We start from the raw sequence: 20,829 nt of genomic DNA, 5'->3' as shown, positions 1-20,829 counted from the left end.
ATAAATCAGAACAGATGTACTCCAAGACACATACTAATCAAAATATCAAAGGCCTAGGATAAAAAGAGACTTCTGAAAGCAGCAATTCACTACTTAAAATGGAGGCCAGACAAGACTAAGAACTGATATCTCATCAGAAACCATGGAGAGGAGAAGACAGAGGTATGATATATTCAGGATACTAAAAGAGAAAAACTATCACCCAAGAATTCTCTATCCAACAAAACTGCCCTTTGAAAATGAGGGAGAGTTTAACATTTTCACAGTTAAACAGAATATGAGAGAGTTCTTAACAAGAAACCTGCCCTATGAAAAATACTAAAGGGAGTCCTACAGGCCAAAAAGAAAGGAGAGGAGAGAGAGGCTTGGAAGAAAATGCAGAAATAAAGAATATCAGTAAAGGTAACAAAAGCATATAAAGAGGGACAAAAATAAGATAAACATACAAAAGCCACAGGATAAAATGGTTGAAGTAAGTTCTGCCATTACACAGACTGGCAGAATGGATTTTTAAAATAAACAAACCATCTGTATGCTGTCTACAAGAGACGTACCTTAGTACCAAGGATACAAATAGGTTGAAAGTAAAAGGATGAAAAAGATAGTCCATGAAAACAGTAAAAACAACAACAAAAAAAAAAAACAACAGAAAAAAAGATAGGCTATTTATACCAATACCAGACAAAATACACTACAAATAAAAAGCTGTTATAAAACGAGACAAAGAAGGACATTATATATTTAAAAAGAAGAAATAGGTGTAATTTCAATAGATCTTCAATCCACCAGTCACATCAACAGACAGAACATCTAGAAAGAGGATCAGTAAGGAAACAGAACTTGAATAATTTGATAAATGAAGTAAATCTAACAGATACATACACAACATTGCACTCCAAAACAGGAGGATATGCTTCTTCTCAAGTGCTCATGGATCATTCTCAAGGATAGATCACATGTTGAGTCACAAAACAGGTCCCAAAAAATTTTAAAAGATTGAAATTATACAAAGCACCTTCTTTGACCATAATGGAATGAAGCTGGAAATTAAAAACAAATTTATAGAGTTTAAACAGACTTGTAAACATTCAGTGGGTCAAAGAAAAAACTGAAAGAGAAATCAGTAAATACTTCAAGAGGAATGAAAACAAGAACACAACATACCAAAACTTACAGGATGCAGCAAAGGCAGTGCTGAGAGCGAAGTTTATAGCCCTAAATGCCTACATTAAAAAGGAAAAAAGAGTCAAAATCAAAGACCTAACTAAACACTTGGAGGAACTAGAAAAAGAACAGCAAAATAATTCCAAAGCAAGCAGAAAGAAAGAAAGAATAAAGATCAGAGCAGAAATAAATGAAATTGAGAATGAAAGAACAATAGAGAGAATCAACAAAACCAAAAGTTGGTTCTTTGAGAACAACAAAATTGAGAAACCCTTAGCAGACTCACAAAGAAAAAGAAAGAAGATGCAAATAAAATCAGAAATGAAAGGAGGGACATTACTATTGACTCCAAATAAATGAAAAAGATCATAAAAGGATACTATGAACAATGGTATGCCAACAAACTAGGTAACTTAGATGAAATACACAATTTCATCTACACAGACTCCAGAAGAAGTAGATCTCAACAAATTACAAGTAAAGAAATTGAAACAGTCATCAAAAACCAGCAGACAAAGAAAAGCCCAGGTGAATTCACAGGCGCATTCTACCAATCATTCCAGGAAGAACAGCAATCCTGCTGAAACTCATCAAAAAAATTGAAGAGGAGGAAATCTACCTAATTCACTCTATGAAGGGTACATATGAAAACCAGATAAATAGACTACAAGAAAGGAAAATTACAGACCAAACTCCCTAATGAACATAGATGCAAAATACTTGTAAATCAAATCCAAAGCTACATTAAAAGAAGTATACACCATGATCAAGGGGGTTTTATTCCAAACATGTAAGGGTGGTTCAACACAAGAAAATCAACTAATGTAATACACCACATTAACAAATCAAAAGAGAAGAAATACATGGTCATCTCAATTGACACAGAAAAGGCATCTGACAAGATTCAGCATCCCTTCTTGATAGGAATAGAAGGAAACATTCTTAAAATGATAAAGGGCATATACAAAAAACCCAGAGCTAACATCATACTCAATGGTAAAAGACTGAAAGCTTTCCCGTTGAGAACAGGAACAACAAAAGATGCCCGCTGTCACAAGTGTTATTCAACAAGTGCCAGAAGTTCTACCTAGAGCAAATGGGCAAGAAAGAGAAATAAAAGGCATCCAAACATGAAAGAAGTGAAACTCACTATCTGCAGATGACATGATCCTACACCGAAAAAGTCCTGAAAAATCTACAGCAAAGCGGCAAGATACAAGATTAATATGCAAAAACCAGTAGTGTTTCTATACACTAGTAATGAGCAATCTGAGGAAGAAATCAGGGAAAAAATTCCATTTACAATAAAAACTAAAAAGAACCAAATATCTAGGGATAAACTTAACTAAGGATGTAAAGAACCTGTATACAGCAAACTACAAAGCATTGCTCAAAGAAATCAAAGAAGACCAAAATAAATGGAAGGACATCCCATGTTCATAGACTTTAAAAGACTAAATATTGTTAAGACGTCAATTTTACCCAAATTGATTTAGAAATTCAACAAAATCCCAATCAAAATCCCAACAGCCTACTTTGCAAAACTGGAAAAACCAATTAACAAATTTATTTGGAAAAGTAAGGGGCCTTGAAAAGCCAAAAACATCTTGAAAAAGAAAACTGAAGTCGGAAGAACTCTCACTTCCTGACTTTTAAACATATTACAAAGCTACATTGGTAAAAATATCACGGTATTGGCATAAAGATAGTCATACTGACCAATGGAATTGAACTGAGAGTTAAGAAATAGGACCTCACATCTTTGGCTACAGTGGTAAAAATATCATGGTACCGGCATAAAGATAGACATACTGACCAATGGAACTGAACTAAAAGTTCAGAAATAGACCCTCACATCTTTGGTCAACTGTTTTTTCACAAGGCTTCCAAGTCCACCCAACTGGACAGAACAATATATCTTCAACAAATGGTGCTGGGAGAATTCATTAACCATATCCAAAAGAATGAGAATGGACCCCTATCTCACACCTTAGAAAAAAAATTAACTCAAAATGGATCAAAGACCTAACTATAAAAGCCAGATCCATAAAACTCCTAGAAGAAAATGTAGGAAGTATCTCCAAAATCTTGTCACAGGCAATGGTTTCTCAGACCATATACCTAAAGCACAAGCAACAAAAGAAGAAATAGATACATGAGATCTCCTCAAAACTGAATACTTTTGTGTTTCAAAGGACTTTGTCAAGAAAATAAAAAGGCAGCCTACTCAAAGAGAGAATACATTTGGAAACCACATATCCAATAAGGGTTTAATATCCAGAATACATAAAGAAATCCTACAACACAACAATAAAATGACAAATAATATAATTTTAAAATGGGCAAAAGTGGACAGAAATGCTACAAGAGAAGAAAATTGCAGACCAATCTCTTTGATGAAGGTAGATTCAAAAGTCCTCAACAGAGTACTTGCAGATCAAATCCAAGAGCACATTGTAAGAATTGTACACCATGACCAGGTGGGTTTTATTCCAGGTGTGCAGAGTGGTTTAATGCAAGAGGGTAATTATGTAATACACCACATGATCATCTCGACTGATGCAGAGAAGGCATTTGAGGGGATTCAACATCCTTTCTTGATGACAGTACTTCAAGATATGGGAGTGGAGGGAAACACCCTCAACTTGATAAAGGGAATATGTGAAGAACCCACAGCTAACATCGTGCTCACAAGGGAGGAACTGAGAGCTTTCCCTCTAGGATTGGGAGTAGGACAGGGATGCCCACTGTCGCCATTGTTGTTCAGCCTTGTGCTGGGGTTTCTGGCTAGAGCAATTAGGTGACAGGAAAAGGTGGAGGGCATCCAGATTAGGAAAAGAGGAAATGGGACTTGCAGATGACACGATTCTGTATGTAGAAAATCCCACAAGGTCTACAGCAAGACTACTAAAGCTAATGAATGGGTATGGCGAGGTGACGGGATGCAGAATCGGCACACGGGAATCTGGTATTTCTATGCACTGGTGAGGGGCAATTTGAGGAGGAAATCAGGAGGGGGATTCCATTTGCAACAGCAACCAAGGGAGTCTGGCATTTGGGAGTAATTTAACAAAGTATATGAGGGACCCGTACACAAGAAAGCTGCAGAGGACTGCTTGGAGAAATCAAGGAGGACCTGGATAGATGGAAGGACATGCCGTGTTCATGGACTGGAAGACTGAATGCAGTTCAGATGTCAATTCCACCCAGAGTGATTTGTAGATTCAATGCAATGCTAATTAGAATCCCAACGACTTGCTTTGCAGAAACAGAAAAGCCAATACTAAAGTTTGTTTGGAAGGGCAGGGTGCCCTTAGTGCGTAGGGATATCTTGAGAAGGAGGAATCAAGTGGGAAGTCTCACATTACCTGACTTTGGAGCATGTGGCAGGACTGTAGTGGTCAAAACAGCATGGTACTGCCATAAGGATAGGTATACTGACCGATGGAGTTGAGTTGAGTGTTCAGAAATGGACCCTCTCATCTACAGACAACTGATCTTTGATAGGGCGGTCATGTCAACTCAGATGGGAGAGGGCAGCCTCTTCAACAGGTGGTGCTCAGAGAACTGGGTATCCACGGCCAGAGAAATGAAAGATGACCCCTACCTCACACCTTATGCAAAAATTAACTCAAAATGGGACACAGACCTAAACATAGCTAAGATCATGAAACTTTTAGAAGAAAGCATAGAGAAATATCTTAAAGACCTGGTGATAGGAGGTGATTTCCTGGACCTTGCACACAAGGCATGAGCAGTGAAAGAGGAAATCGATGGATGGGACCTCTTCTGAATTGAATGCTTTTGCATATCAAAGAACTTTGTCAGTAAATTGACTTTACTTTGTCAGTAAAGTAAAGTGAGTGGAAGACAATATTTGGAAACTGCTTATTGGATGGGGGTTTAACATCCAGAGTATATAAAGAGATCCCACAACTCAACAACAGAAGGACGGACAACCCAATTGAAAAATACGCGAAAGACACGGACAGGTGCTTTTTCAAATAGGAAATACAAATGAATGAAAAATATATGAAAATATGCTCAATTACTTAGCTGTCGGGGAAATGTAAACTAAAATTGCAGTGAGACGTCATTCACACCTGGTAGAATGGCCACTATCAAAAAAACAGAAAACTACAAGTGCCAGAGAGGATGTGGAGAAAGAAGTACACTTATTTACTGTTGGTGGGAATGTAAAATGGTGTAACCGCTCTGGAAGGCAATTCAGCGGTTCCTCAAGAAGCTAGTTATGGAATTTCTGTATGACCCAGCAATCCCATTACTAGGTGTGTGTTCAGAGGAACTGAGGGCAAAAACACAAATGAACATTTGCACACAGATGTTTACAGTGTAATTATTCACAATTCCCAAGAGATGGAAACAGCCCAAATCAACAGAGGAGTAGATAAACAAACTGTGCTATATACTTACCATGGAATATTATGCAGCTGTAAGACATCATGTTGAGAAAACTATCCAGAAACAAAAGGACAAATACCATATGGTCTCACTAAATCAAAATGGACCAAAGATCTCAATATAAAAGAAAGCACCATAAAACTCCTAGAAGATAATGTAGGAAAACATCTTCAAGACCTTGTATTAGGTGACCACTTCCTAGACTTTACACCCAAAGCACAAGCAACAAAAGAAAAAATAGATAAATGGGAACTCCTCAAGCTTAGAAATTTCTGTACCTCAAAGGAATTTCTCAAAAAGGTAAAGAGGCAGCCAACTCAATGGGAAAAAATTTTTGCAAACCATGTATCTGACAAAAGACTGATATCTTGCATACATAAAGAAATCCTACAACCCAATGACGATAGTACAGACAGGCCAATTATAAAATGGGCAAAAGATATGAAAAGACAGTTCCCTGAAGAGGAAATACAAATGGCCAAGAAACACATGAAAAAAGGTTCAGCTTCACTAGCTATTAGAGAGATGCAAATTAAGAGCACAAAGAGATACCATCTCACACCAATTAGAATGGCTGCCATTAAACAAACAGGAAACTACAAATGCTGGAAGGGATGTGGAGAAATTGGGACTCTTATTCATTGTTGGTGGGACTGTATAATGGTTCAGCCACTCTAGAAGTCAGTCTGGCAGTTCCTTAGAAAACTAGATATAGAGATACCCTTCGATCCAGCGATTGCACTTCTCGGTATATACCCGGAAGATCAGGAAGCAGTGACACGAACAGATATCTGCACGCCAATGTTCATAGCAGCATTATTCACAATTGCCAAGAGATGGAAACAACCCAAATGTCCTTCAACAGATGAGTGGATAAATAAAATGTGGTATATACACACGATGGAATACTACACAGCAGTAAGAAGGAACGATGTGGTGAAACATATGACAACATGGATGAACCTTGAAGACATAATGCTGAGTGAAATAAGCCAGGCACAAAAAGAGAAATATTATATGCTACCACTAATGGGAACTTTGAAAAATGTAAAACAAACAGTTTATAATATAGAATGTAGGGGAAGTAGCAACAGAGAGCAATTAAGGAAGGGGGAACAATAATCCAAGAAGAACAGATAAGCTATTTAACATTCTGGGAATGCCCAGGAACGACTATGGCCTGTTAATTTCTGATGGGTATAGTAGGAACAAGGTCACAGAAATGTTGCTATATTAGGTAACTTTCTTGGGGTAGAGTAGGAACATGTTGGAAGTAAAGCAGTTATCTTAGGTTAGTAGTCTTTTTCTTACTCCCTTTATGGTCTCTTTGAAATGTTCTTCTATTGTATGTTTTTTTTTTTAATTATTTTTTTTTATTTTTTTCATACAGCTGATTTAAAAAAAAAAAAAAGTTAAAAAAAAAAAACAAAGAAAAAAATATGTAGAACCCCCTTGAGGAGCCTGTGGAGAATGCAGGAGTATTGGCCTACCCCACCTCAATGGTTGCTAACATGACCACACACATAGGGAACTGGTGGTTTGAGGGGTTGAGCCCTCTACCACAGGATTTACCCTTGGGAAGACTGTTGCTGCAAAGGAGAGGCTAGGCCTCCCTTTAATTGTGCCTAAGAGCCTCCTCCCGAATGCCTCTTTGTTGCTCAGATGTGGCCCTCTCTCTCTACCTAAGCCAACTTGAAAGGTGAAATCACTGCCCTCCCCGCTAAGTGGGATCAGACACCCAGGGGAGTGAATCTCCCGGGCAACGTGGAATATGACTCCCGGGAAGGAATGTAGACCCGGCATCGTGGGACGGAGAACATCTTCTTGACCAAAAGGGGGATGTGAAAGGAAATGAAATAAGCTTCAGTGGCAGAGAGAATCCAAAAGGAGCCGAGAGGTCACTCTGGTGGGCACTCTTATGCACACTTTAGACAACCCTTTTTAGGTTCTAAAGAATTGGGGTAGCTGGTGGTGGATACCTGAAACTATCAAACTACAACCCAGAACCCATGAATCTCGAAGACAGTTGTATAAAAATGTAGCTTATGAGGGGTGACAATGGGATTGGGAAAGCCATAAGGACCAAACTCCACTTTGTCTAGTTTATGGATGGATGAGTAGAAAAATAGGGGAAGGAAACAAACAGACAAAGGTACCCACTGTTCTTTTTTACTTCAATTGCTCTTTTTCACTTTAATTATTATTCTTGTTATTTTTGTGTGTGTGCTAATGAAAGTGTCAGGGATTGAGTTAGGTGATGAATGTACAACTATGTAATGGTACTGTGAACAATCGAATGTATGATTTGTTTTGTATAACTGTGTGGTATGTGAATATATCTCAATAAAATGAAGATTTAAAAAAATATATATAAGAAAGTTTTTACGTGAGGCAGAATAAGTAAATGTCACCATTGCAAGATGTTGAAAATGGGATTGTATATGGAAAAAAATACAATCAGTGCAAACTAGGGTCTATAATTAACAGTATCATTGTAATATTCTTCCATTAATTATAACAAAGGCAATAAACCAAAACTAAATGTCAGTAAGAAGGTGATATAAGGGAGGGTATGGGATTCTTCTTGTTGTTTCTCCTTTGTAATCTTTTTATTCTTTATTTAAAATTTTTTTTTCCTCTTCTTTCTTTGCAGAAGAAATGGAAATATTCTCATATAGATGGTGGTGGTGAATGCATAACTATGTGATTACACCCGGAGCTACTGACTGTTCACTTAGGATGGAATTTGTATGGTGTGTGAATAAAAGTATTTTAAAAATAAACAGAAGGATACAAATGCTGGAGACAATATGGAGAGAGATATACCTATCACTGTGGTGGGAAAGTAGAACAGTGCAGCTCCTTTGGAGCACAGTGTGGTAGTTCCACTGGAGGCTGGGTATGGGGTTGCTGTGTGATCCTTCAACCCCATTATTTGGTATATACTATGAAGAACTGAAAGTAGGGACACAAATAGACATTTCTACACTGGTGCTTATGATGGCATTATTCATAAGCTGCAATGGATGGAGGTGGTATAAGGGACATCAACAGATGAACAGAAAGGTGAACTGTGGTGTATACATACAACGGAATATTGAGTAGCTACAAGAAGGAATGAAATTGTAAGGCAGGCAACTAGGTAAATAAACTTTGAGGACATTACGTTGAGAGAAATAAGCCAGAAACAAAAGAACAAATGTCGTAAGGCCTCACTAATATAAACTGACTATAATGAGTAAACGCAGAGAAGTGAACTTGAGAACACAGGTTATCAGGGGGATAGAATGTGGGTAGAGATTGGGCATCAATGGTGAAGGAATACAGAATGTTCAATAAGGCTTATTGTAAAGGTTCCTAGGTTGTAAGCTCTTACAGAATCACATCTATTCCTGAGTTTTAACTATTATTTCTAAATTCTGAGATACTGCATTTGTGTATAACCTGGAAGTTCCCAGGAAATTTGGGTATCTGTGTGACACCTGAGACTCAGAGTTAGAGCTCTGCAGTTCTGAAAGTCAGCATTACTGCATACAGCAACTGTTATAGAAGCTGAAAAAGAGATCAGACTTCAATTAAAGATATGAATGTAAAGGACTTGGTTAGGACTAAGGTAAATCAGAAAACAGAGTAAAGGATGGTATTGACTATATTTTAAAACTTCAACTTCCATGTGAGAACAAAGGAAGAGGCGTTTATTTGGTTAAAAATTTTATATTTTCTGTAGCATACCATCTAATTTAACCTGTATGGGAAGTTTATTTAAAAACATGATTACACGGAACCTAGAGTAGGGAATGAGATCTTGTTACTCTATACAGGTTAATGTAATACCCCAATACATCCCAGAGTACTCTGGGCAGAAAAAAAGTATTTGCAAAGTCTCCTTGAGGAACTGGGAAAAATGGTGGAAATATTAAACTTCCCCGCCTAGGGAATTCCTGATATTCTCACAAACTTTAGGGACTCCCAATTTAATAAGTCAAGCCCTCGATCTTGGGGCTTGCCCTTATGAAACTTATTCCTGCAAAGGAGAAGCTAAGCCTACTTATAATTATGCCTAAGAGTCACCCCTAGAGAACTTCTTTTGTTGCTCAGATGTGGCCTCTCTGTCTCACCTAGCTCTACAAATAAACATTTGTACTTGGTACATAACTCCCAGGGGTGTAAGTTTCCCTGGCAACGTGGAACATGCCTTCCAGGGTTGAGCCTGGCCCTGACATCACAGGATTGAGAATGCCTTCTTGACCAAAAGGGGAAAAAGAAATGGAACAAAATAAAGTTCTAGTAGCTGAGAGATTTCAAATGGAGTAGAGAAGACATTCTGGAGGTTATTCTCATGCATTATACAGAAATTCACTTTCAGTTTCTAGTATATTACAATAGCTACAAGGAAACATCTGAAATTGTTAAACTATAATTCAGTTGACTTGATTCTTGATGATGATTGTATAATTACATAGCTTTTATCATGGGACCATGTGATTGTGAGAACCTTGTGACTGACGCTCCCTTTATCCAGTGAATGGGCAGATAAGTAATAAAATAAAGATAAAAAATAAATAATAGGGAGTGATAAGGGGGGATGTTTTGGGTATTCTTTACATTTTTATTTTTTTATTTTTTTGGAGTAATGAAAATTGTGGTAATGAATGCACAACTATATGATGATGTTATAAGCCAGTGATTGTACACTTTGGATGGATTATACGGTGTGTGAATATAGCTCAATAAAATTGAATTTTAAAAAATAGGCAAAAGACTTGAATACCCACTTTTCCAAAGGTGAAATGCAAATAGCTACAATGCACATGAAAAGATGCTCAACATCAACTAGCTATCAAAAAAATGCAAAATAAAATGTTCTGATATTTTCATTTCAATACATAACAATGAAAACTTCATTAAAGCCAGCATTTGGGAACCACTGCTTCTCACTACACTGAAAAGTATTTCTGAGAAGGCTAACCAACTACAAAATTCTCATCTAATTTTTCAGATGGAAAAATGTATAGATACAACTGTTTCCACCCAAAATCCTTTCTTTCATTATTGCTGTCCTACTGTAACCACATATTAGAATTTATTGCTATGCTACTTACAAAACTATTGTTTTATATTTAGATAAATCTCAAGAGATGCTGTCTCTTTTTGTGTTATGATAGGCCTGCTCACACAGAAAATTGTATGTCCTTAGTACAATACTCTAGGGAATACAAGAACACAAGAATTGCCACACTGAGATCTAAAATCCATCCAAAACAGCACCGTATCAACCAAAAACAATAACAACAACAAATGTTTGCTGTGAAAGAACATTGATAAATTTCCGAGGTTGGGCCAAATCCAAACATCTTGGATTCTTTATTACCCACCAATCTATTGAAACATATTAATAATTTATTTACATATTTTGCTAAATTCTGCAACTACACACGTCTGAAGGAAGAACTAACCATCCAAATGAACAATTTTTAATGTGTACCAACCAACTGTTAGATTTGGCTAATTGTAAATCACTTACCACATTTCTGTCCACTTAGAGTGTGTCTCAAAATTTTCATGCAGTTAACACAAATTCCATTGGCATTTCATACCTAATGGGGTTACAAATTTGGAAATTACTGTACACTTCCTTCTCCAAACCATTTATAAACTGTAATCTAAAAATAGGTGTAGGACTGATAACTGTCCATTAATCTGGATTATTTATACCTACTTCTCTTCACCATTTATAAATGAATTCCCTATCCCTGTCATATGATGTCACTCCCCAACCCCTTCAGAGTTCTTGGTTATAGTATCTTATCTAAACTCTTTTTAAGATCAAGATATTGATTATTGTTTGCTATTTTCTTCATTATAAAAATACATGTTCATTATAGAAAATATGGGCAATACAGATTGGGAAGAGGAGGAAAAACATAATCCCACAATTACAAAAATCATCAAAATGAATATTCTCCAAGTTTCCTTCTAATCTTTAATATGATAAACAATTCTGAAACCTGTTTTTACTTGCACAATATTACAGAAAGGACATTCCCCTATATTATAACCTCTTCATAGACAATTTATGGCTAAATAATATCGCACTGTGTGAATGGCTCAGTTTCCTTAAATATTACTGTAATATAAAATACTTAGGCTGTTTCTAACTTTAGTGTTATTATAAATAATTTTGTAATATGTATCTCTTTGTAAAGCTTTTTCCATACTTAAAATTAGTTTGAGATCCTAAGAAATGGAATTATTGTACAAGTGAGTATCAGTCTTTTAAAAATTTTAATAGTGTAATACAATGAAAAAAACTTGGCTAGCAACTTCTGAATCTCTGGAATTTCCTGACAGGAGTGCCTTTTGTTCTTCTTGGTGAGCCCAGGAACAACCTGCTAGTTACAGGGTGTGGCCAGTTACACCTGCAGCCTTAGGGTGGGGACTGGATGCATCAGAAAGACCAACCATGTGATTAGGGGTTTGGGACTTTGAGTTTCCTTATATCAGCTCACCTACTGCTTCTCTAGGAAGGGAAGAGGGTTGTAAATTGAGTTAAACCACGTGGACAACTCTATCAATCATGCCTATGTAATGAGACCCCACATAAACTTGAGATACTCAGAGACCTTCCACAATTCATAAAATACATCTCTTTGCTGGGAGAGTGCCACATCAGACTCCATGTGGAAAGGACACAGAAGCTTATTTTTGAGACCCTCCCAGACCTCACCCTATGCATCTCTTCCTTCGGTTTCTTCTTTGTATCCTTTTACAATAATAAAACTATAATCATAAATACAGCATAGAGCTTTCAATGAGTTCCTTTCAATGAGTTCTGTGAGTCGTTCTGGAGAATTATCGAACTTGAAGGGATGGGTGGGAACCCCTGAATTTATAGCCAGTTGGTCAGAAGTGTGGGTGGTCGGGTCCCAATTTCTGACTGGTGCCTGAAGGGGAATCTCGTAAAGAACTGCCCTTAACCCACAGAGTCTGGCCTAACTCCAGGTAGTTAAGAGTCAGAATTGAATTAGATTGATTTACTGCAGTATTTGCAGTTGGTGTCAGAAGCTGTTGGAAGAAGTGATAAAGTTTTTGATATTCCATATAGATACATATATAGATATATATATTCAAAATGTTATCCAAAATTACATTCATTCATGATCATACACCATGCATGACAATGCCTGTTTCACTATAATCACACCATTCTCCTTAAAAAGCATTTTAAGACTAAATCATTTAACCAATATACCCATTTGAAAAAAATTAAAATCTGATTCCATACCTCAGTGATATTTGAAATTTCAAAATAAATACTGTGATATTTCTTTAATAAAAGCAACTTTAATTTCTAAGAAAAAATATTTTGACTTCTAAGATACTTATTGTCTACTTGGACAATACAATAGCGACATGAGTATCAAATATTCTTGCCAGACAGAAGTTATCCGTCACTTATATTAGGGAACTACTACTACCTTTCAGCTTTTATATAAAAGACAAGTCAATTTCAACACCAAGACTATTTTGCTGCATTATACTGCTGTTTCAAATTAACCACAATCTAAGAATTTTTATATGCTCCTGACATTTAATCTTTTTAAAAATATATACAGCAAGAAGGATCATACATAAAATAGAGTTCTCATATCTGACCCTATTATTCACACCTTGCAATCACTATGGTACATTTGTTACAAATGACGGAAGCACATTTTTATAACTGTACTATTAACTATATCCGTTTACTGTAGGGTTCACCGTGTTGTACAATCCCATGGATTTTTTTTTTAATTTATATTCTAGTAACATATAAACAACCTAAAATTTCTTTTAACCACATTCAAATATATAATTCAGTTAATTACATTCACAATGTTGTATTACCATCACGACCATCCATTACCAAAACGTCTCCATCATCCCAAATAGAAACTCTGAACATTTTAAGCCTTAACCCCCTAAACTGTACCCCACCCCATCGCCTGGTAACCTATATTTGAGATTCTGACTCTACGAGTCTGCTTATCTAATTACTTCTTATCAGTGAGATCATACAGTATTTGTCCTTTTGTGTCTGGTTTATTTCATTCAACGTGTCTTCAAAAGTCATCCATGTTGTAGCATGTATCAGAACTTCATTCCTTTTTATGGCTGATTAATAATCCATTGTGTGTATATATCACATTCTGTTTCTCCATTCATCAGTATGAGAAGTTTTATAACTGAGATTTTTCATTAAATTAATAAATCCCATAATTTATAAGATTAAATCAGCAATAAATAAAAGCATGAATTTTGCCTCGAAAACTAGTTTGAAGCCAGAGGTAAGCTCCATTGTTCCTTAAAACTTATATAAGTTTATTTTTAATAGAATGTTTCTAGATTCTCACTTCTATGAATGCTCTTCCAAGTTTTTCCACCCAAATAACCCAGATGACAGAAGAAAATGAACTCATTTTTAGCAATAAAGTAGTATTCAAACTCATTCTCTTCTAAATCTTCTTAGTCCAAAACTTCAGGAGAATGTTGCAGCCTAACTGACTAAGTTGCTATGTGTTTACACATATAGATGCATATATGGTTACATATTGGCTTCTATTTATGCAGAGTATCTCTGGATGAACACAAAAGAAATGGCTAACAGTGATTTTGATCTGGAAAGGGAACCAAAGTAGAGGGGCACTTTACTTTTCACATATTCATTCTCTATAGTTTGTATTTGCATTCTGTACATATATTACCTGTTCAAAATTAAGTAATAAAAAAATATGGTCATACAACTAATACTATGACGTCATCAACAATGATGCTGTACACATGTTTATGGACATGGGAAAAAGCCTTCAAATGCTAAACCTACCTAACAACAATTCATTATTAGGCCTAAGATAATATCTACATTCATAACCTAGGTTAAAGCTATTAAAACTAAACTATGAAAAACTGCTATTTGATCAATGACATGCATATTACAGTCATTAGGATACATATGGGCCAATCTGGCGAGAGTTCTGTATTAGCAAAAAGGAATTTTTCCTTTTTTCTTCACTTTCCTACATGTGATGTCCATCACCAAATTTCTGGTAGACAGAATCAGAGAACAAGGAAACGTTCTAGAAAAGTATGACCTAAACAGAATCAGAACATTAAACATCTTATTAATATTTCTTCATAATTCTCCAATGAACAAAACGTAATAGTTTCAATAATTTGGGGTTTTTTGTTGTTGTTTTTGGGTAATTTTTGTTTGTTTGTTTTGTTTTCTTTTTGGTGTTTTGTTGTTGTTGCTGTTGTTTTTTGTCTAACAAGGGCTCAAGTTATTCTCCACTTGGACTTCTTCAACAATTGCTTACCAGATACTCTGGAGAAGTCAAATTGCCTTTTGAAGTAATTAACTATAATGTAATGTGATTTCTGCTTTTGTGCATTTTTGTGGCAAGTTTGAGCCTGTTTTCTTCTTTCACTAAGCATTAATGTGCCAGCTCATCCATCCAAAGAACTATGTTTCTTATTTTCAACTATAAGAGGCAGACAAAAAGAATCCCAGCAAGCTCTTACTTGTTAATTGGCCCAGAGAACACATCTAATGTGAACTAAGAAATGGGAAATGGGCATGCCTGGTATCACATACGGAGAAAATGAAAAGGTAATCCAGCCATCATGATAAAGGGCTACTGTGTATTTTACACTTCCAGTGCATCTGAATTACTATTAGCCACATTTCAAGTGCTCAACAGCCACATGTGGTTAGTGACTCCTGTATTCAACAGCCGACTTCAAAACTTGATCAGATCAGATTCAGTGTTTTTGTTCCTGGTTCTTTCTTTTTCTTTCTCTCTCTCTCTCTCTCTCTCTCTCTCTCTGTGTGTGTGTGTGTGTGTGTGTGTGTGTGTGTGTGTGTTTAATAAGGAAATAAAGCATGTCTCTCTTTGGTGATGTTGGCAGTCTAGAAGTTCTGAGACTGATAATTTAGAGGGAAAGCTAAATTATTTGAAAACTAAGGGGCACAGTTAAAACACACAAGTCAATAATATGTGTGCATACACTGTGCCAAACCCTTTCCATGTTTCTCTGGACTGTTCTGACTGAAATGCCTGACCACTGAAGCAAAAGTGCTAACATAAAAGGTTGAAGAATACTTGGGTTTAAGCCCAAGCAGTCCCTCTCCCGTTCCCAGGAGAACATGCTGTAAGTTTTAAGACTCTCAGCCAAGCCCAGGCAACCAGCACCTTTAAGAGACTTAGACACTGCCACTGGCACCTTCTTTTAAACCACAAAATTTCTATTAAATAAATAAGAACTCCCTCCTAAAACACCTCTTCGCTTAGGCCATAAACAAACAACCTCAATTCTATAAGCCAGCATTTCCCAAACTGTGGTCAGCAAAGTCAGAATTAATAAGACTTTGTGCCTAAATAAATGGGAGGGAAGCAAGTGAAAGAGTCAATGATGACTAAAATGGGGGCTAGATGAATTATACTACCAATGACAGAATTAAGAAAATCCATGAAGTCTGTTGTAAGATGAAGCATTTGATCTTGGATATATTCACCTTATAAAATATAAACTTTGGCATTAGCAATTACAGTTTTATAACACATGACAAAGGAAGCCATTTATTAATGTCATGGGAAAGTCAATGTTTAACAACATGCTTCTAGGGCTTTATCCAAACAGACAGTAAACAACCTGAATATCAAAGCACATTTTTTGGGAAGAGAAACAGATCCTAAGATTTTCTCTGTAGACATTAACATTAAACATATATTACCTACAGCTACCTCTTCAGAACTCAAGCCAGTGTTTCATGTGTGAGAGAGAGAGAGAAAATGTCATACTTAAAAATACTAGCTTATGGTACTGGTAGCACAGCTTTCATCTAAGGACATCAAAGCAACTTTTAAAATCTATTAATGAGGATCTTTCTCAACTATCCTGTTTCCTGCAGCAAAATGCAAGCATGAACTCGATTCCAGTTCTACGTTTATGACACACAAAATATAAATGAAAACATTTATGAATAATGAATACTATGAACAAGGTAACAAATGCAATAAGAACATACTATTTTCAGCCACTGTAGATATACTTGATGCTCAATTCAAAGAGGAAGCAATAATATGATAGAAAACTCCAAACTAGGAGGACAAGAAAAACTAAAAGTTATTGGCTATCTTACAATTGTCCAGGCACAGTGATAGTTTCTTTAAAATATGTTATCTCGGTTAATTAACATAGTAATCATATGACACAGGTATTTTTATCTCTAGCTTAAAAATAAATGACAACTAAAAAAACCCACAAAGTTTCCTTAAAGCCATACAGCTGGTAAATGACAATGCCAACATTTTGGGAGTGACTGTGAATTGTAGGGTTCTCCCACCACAGCATGCTGCTTACTCTAGGAGGCAGGCAATGCAGTCCTAGCTTTCCCGCTAACCAGAACTAGGCCTCCTTTTCTGTATGAGAAGGGTAAACTCGATTGTGTGTGTCTAATTCTAGGCTACTGCAATATACTCAGAAGTTAGAATTTTTTATGTTGGTGGTTAAAGAAGATTATAAATTATTTGTATGCATTTTATTTTACTAGGTATGACTCTCCCATAAGGAACATCAATGTGTGAGAGACAGAGCAGACAGAAAGAACTTCTTTCCCAAAGGTGGGGGAAAAAATAAGGAAATTAAGTTACTATAAAAAACAATTTTAAGACAAGAAATTACTTCTTTTCTAATAAAAAACCTGGAAAAAATTTTTAAATAAAGCTTTGAAAATTATAAACCACAATGTATTTTCATCATCAAAGGAATCATCAAAGAGCATTTACTAATTCACACCATTTATATGACTGTTTTTTTTCTTAAGTAAAGATCAAGGCTCCTTGCAGAAATGGCTGATTCCAGATCTAAGACAGATGAGCCTAGAATCTTATTCCAGAAGGCAGGAAAGCTATCAGAGACTTTTAGGGCCACTGTCAAAAGGATTCATGAACCAACTATGAGGTTCCCACTGGCTAAAGATGAGACAACCTAGGACAAGAAATATAGAAGATGGGCCTAGAATCTTACACCAGAAAGCAGGAAAGCTATCAAAGACTTTAGGGGCCGTTGTCAAAAGGATTCACGAACCAACCAGGAGGTTCCCACTGGCTAAAGATGGGACAACCTCAATATCTTCTAAATCTGTGAATTTACAAGGACACTTGAAAAAATATTCTCTGGTTACCTTTGGAAAATGCTAAGGAAACTGGTAAAGGAAAAGGATCATACATTATCTATCCTGCCTTTTCTATATGAACCGCTCTTTCAGGTAATCACATAGTTTAGATTCAAAGAAAAGTAGGCTGAATGTTATTTCATATAGTTACCTACCAACTAGACCTAAGGAGTTTAACTCCCTCCAAACTGCACCTTAAAATTTTGCCTTTTCAAAAGTGGCTTCAATTCCAAGAGTGGACAGCGGGGCTCTTCTAAGTCTGGAAAGTTGAAAGGAGATGACCTTCAGACCATTAAGAACGAGTTGACCCAGATAAAGCAAGAAGTGGATTCTCTACTGGAAAGCCTGGAAAAAACTGAAAAGGGACAGAGCAAACAAGGAGTAGACATGAAGAATGATAAGTCAGAAGAGGAGCAGAGCAGCAGCTCCCTGAATAAAGATGAGACTAATGTGAAGATAGAGTCTGAGGGGGGTGCAGATGACTCTGCTGAGGAGGGGGACCTACTGGATGATGATGATAATGAAGATCAGGGGAATGACCAGCTGGAGTTGATCAAGGATGATGAAAAAGAGGCAGAGGAAGGAGAGGATGACTCTTAAGCACATAGTGGGGTTTAGAAATCTTATCCCATTATAGATTTTTCACCAGATCCTCTCTCCTAGTATCTTCAGCACATGCTCACTGTTCTCTCCATCCTTCCCATGTTCATTAATTCATATTGCCCTGCACCTAGTTTCACGTTCACTTCCTTTGACACTCCTAGTAGTTATATTAAGTCGTACCCTGTAATTTTTTGCTTTTAATTTTGATACCTCTTTATGACTTAACATTAAAAAGCATGTATGGTTTTTATCAACTGTCTCCAAAATAATCTCGTTATTTGGGGAGTACAGTTCTCACCATTCATACATGAGTTCAGTAGTTGCTTCCTTAACTGCAAAGGCAATCTCAGTTAGTTGAGTAGCACCCGTGAGCAGCTTTGAGTCAGAGGTATGTGTGTTACATAACTCTACGTAACACAATGTATTTTTGTAGAATGAGAGCTGGCATGTCATATGCATCCTCTAGAAAAACAATTAGTGCAATAGTCTTAAGACTTGTTTTCTAAAGTTGATACTTGAGTTATTTTTGTGAACAGCCTGATGTTTGGGACCTTTTTTTCTCAAAATAAACAAGATTCTTATTAAACCAGGAATTTGGAGGGGAAAAAAAAATTTTGCCTTTTAACATTTTCAAATGTCTTTATTTACTCATTAGTACATTCATATGGATACTGATAATATATCCTGCAAAAGTTGAGAGTACTTCATTGAATTATAAAGATTGTATATCCTTCTTTGTTGAACATAAACCTAAGACAAGCATAGTTATACAAGAATGTATAAAAACGTCTAAACATTTTATACTGAAGGAGAAAGACAGGTAAAACCAAACACAGAGAAGCTTCAATGATATAAAATTGCATCACAGTAGTACACCAGAAGATTCAGAAAGGTACAGATCAATAAAGCATGATAAAAATTAGCTGTGTAATACATTTTTTAAAATAATCTTTCACTCAAATATTTCATAACTGATGCACCAGAGATGTGCTCTTGGAGTCTAATGGCCAAGCTTTCTATGAATTATTGTATAGTAAAGACAGGACATAACCACTTTTAGTTACTGTGCTACTTCTTGCTTTCCCAATGCTCCAACTTGTAAAACATACGAAAGAAACTGGGCTGTGTTAGAAACATAACAAAACAAGAAGTAATCTAACAAGAAAAAAAATAAAGGCCCTATCTTAAAGTAGATTTAGAAGAAAGACTTTTTCAAGTCAATGAACATGGGGCATAGGATACTCCGGGGCACTGACCCCCCAAAAAATCTATAATCAAATAGCAAAAACTGGCAGAGGCATCTTCCTCAGAGCTCTGGAAAATAGTTAAAGGGTTGCAGTAACTGGACAAATCCATGGTGTCCTTAATGACAACCTCATGGGGTGGTCTGCAGCCAGCCTGCACTCCCATTGTGGGTTCCCGGCTCTTTTCCAGAGGGAGTACATACTGGGGTGCCTGTATGTCTATGGCAATTTGGTGAGTGGTACCCTGAAGGACTAAACCAGTACATCTGCCTCTGGCTCACCATCCCAAAACTTTCCACCCAGGCAGAAGCAGCTTGCACACAGCTAAAGCAGTATAAGAAACAATCAAACACAAGCAACCAGGGACAATTAATTATTGGTACCAAGACATACAAAAGAGTAACCAGAAATGGGGGATAAGACTATTTTATAAGGAATAGAAGGGGAGTTCAGATTCCTATAAACAAGGGAATTCCTAAGGTCATGAGTATATGCCCATGACAAGATTCAGGCTCAGAAAACAGAGAGAGGACCCCAGGCACTCACTCAGGGTGATCCTAATGGGAGGGCTAAACTCTGAAGGTGAGCACCAGCAAACACACTCAATATGCAACGACTGTGAAAGATGTTTTTTGCCTTGGTTTGTTTTTGTTAGCTCCTGGTAGTCAAGGAAATCTCTACATATCATTAGTTAAATGAAAACTTCTGGAAGAGACAACTCAAGGACTATCCCAGAAATAATGTATTAAAGTAGTAAAATGTACAGTATGCAACAGATTACAGAAAAATAAACAGGAAATGATGGTCCATCCAAAGGAACAAGATAAGTAGTCAGAAACCACCAATAAATAAGACCAAATTAGGCATAAATCAATCAAAGACTTTAAAAAAGTCATCTTCAATATGCTGAAAGAAATAAAGGAAAACAGAGAGAACTAAAGGATAGTAGGCAAACAATAATGAACAATATGAGAATTTCCATAAAGAGATAAAAATATTTTAAAGGAACCAAACAGAAATACTGGGGTTGAAGACCACAATAACTGGAATTAAAATTTCCCTACAGGATTTCTACAAAAGATTAGAGATGGTAGAAGAGAAAATCAATTAATTTGAAGATAAAACAATTGAAATGATACAGGCTAAGGAGCAGAAAGAAAAAAAGAATGGAAAAAAGTA

The 20,829-nt window shown here is 36.3% G+C and overlaps 1 protein-coding gene across 4 annotated transcripts in view; it reads right to left on the bottom strand.

Annotated features, from left to right (window-relative positions):
- The window catches only part of MEMO1 (mediator of cell motility 1), a 158,648-nt gene that overhangs the window by 83,303 nt on the left and 54,516 nt on the right, over window positions 1-20,829 (bottom strand). Inside the window, exon 2 of one of the 4 annotated variants that reach the window (XM_037807532.1) lies at window positions 11,111-11,183. The exons of 2 other annotated variants lie outside the window; for them this stretch is intronic. In XM_037807532.1, the coding sequence (XP_037663460.1) occupies window positions 11,111-11,150 (40 nt within the window). In that variant the 5' untranslated portion in view covers window positions 11,151-11,183. Of the gene's footprint in view, window positions 1-11,110; window positions 11,184-20,829 lie in introns of those variants that run through there. One more of the 4 variants, XM_037807535.1, reaches the window with a different exon arrangement.

This window comes from Choloepus didactylus, chromosome 17, assembly GCF_015220235.1.
Source record: "Choloepus didactylus isolate mChoDid1 chromosome 17, mChoDid1.pri, whole genome shotgun sequence".
NCBI lineage: Eukaryota > Metazoa > Chordata > Mammalia > Pilosa > Megalonychidae > Choloepus > Choloepus didactylus.
This window is presented reverse-complemented; position numbering and strand designations above follow the sequence as displayed.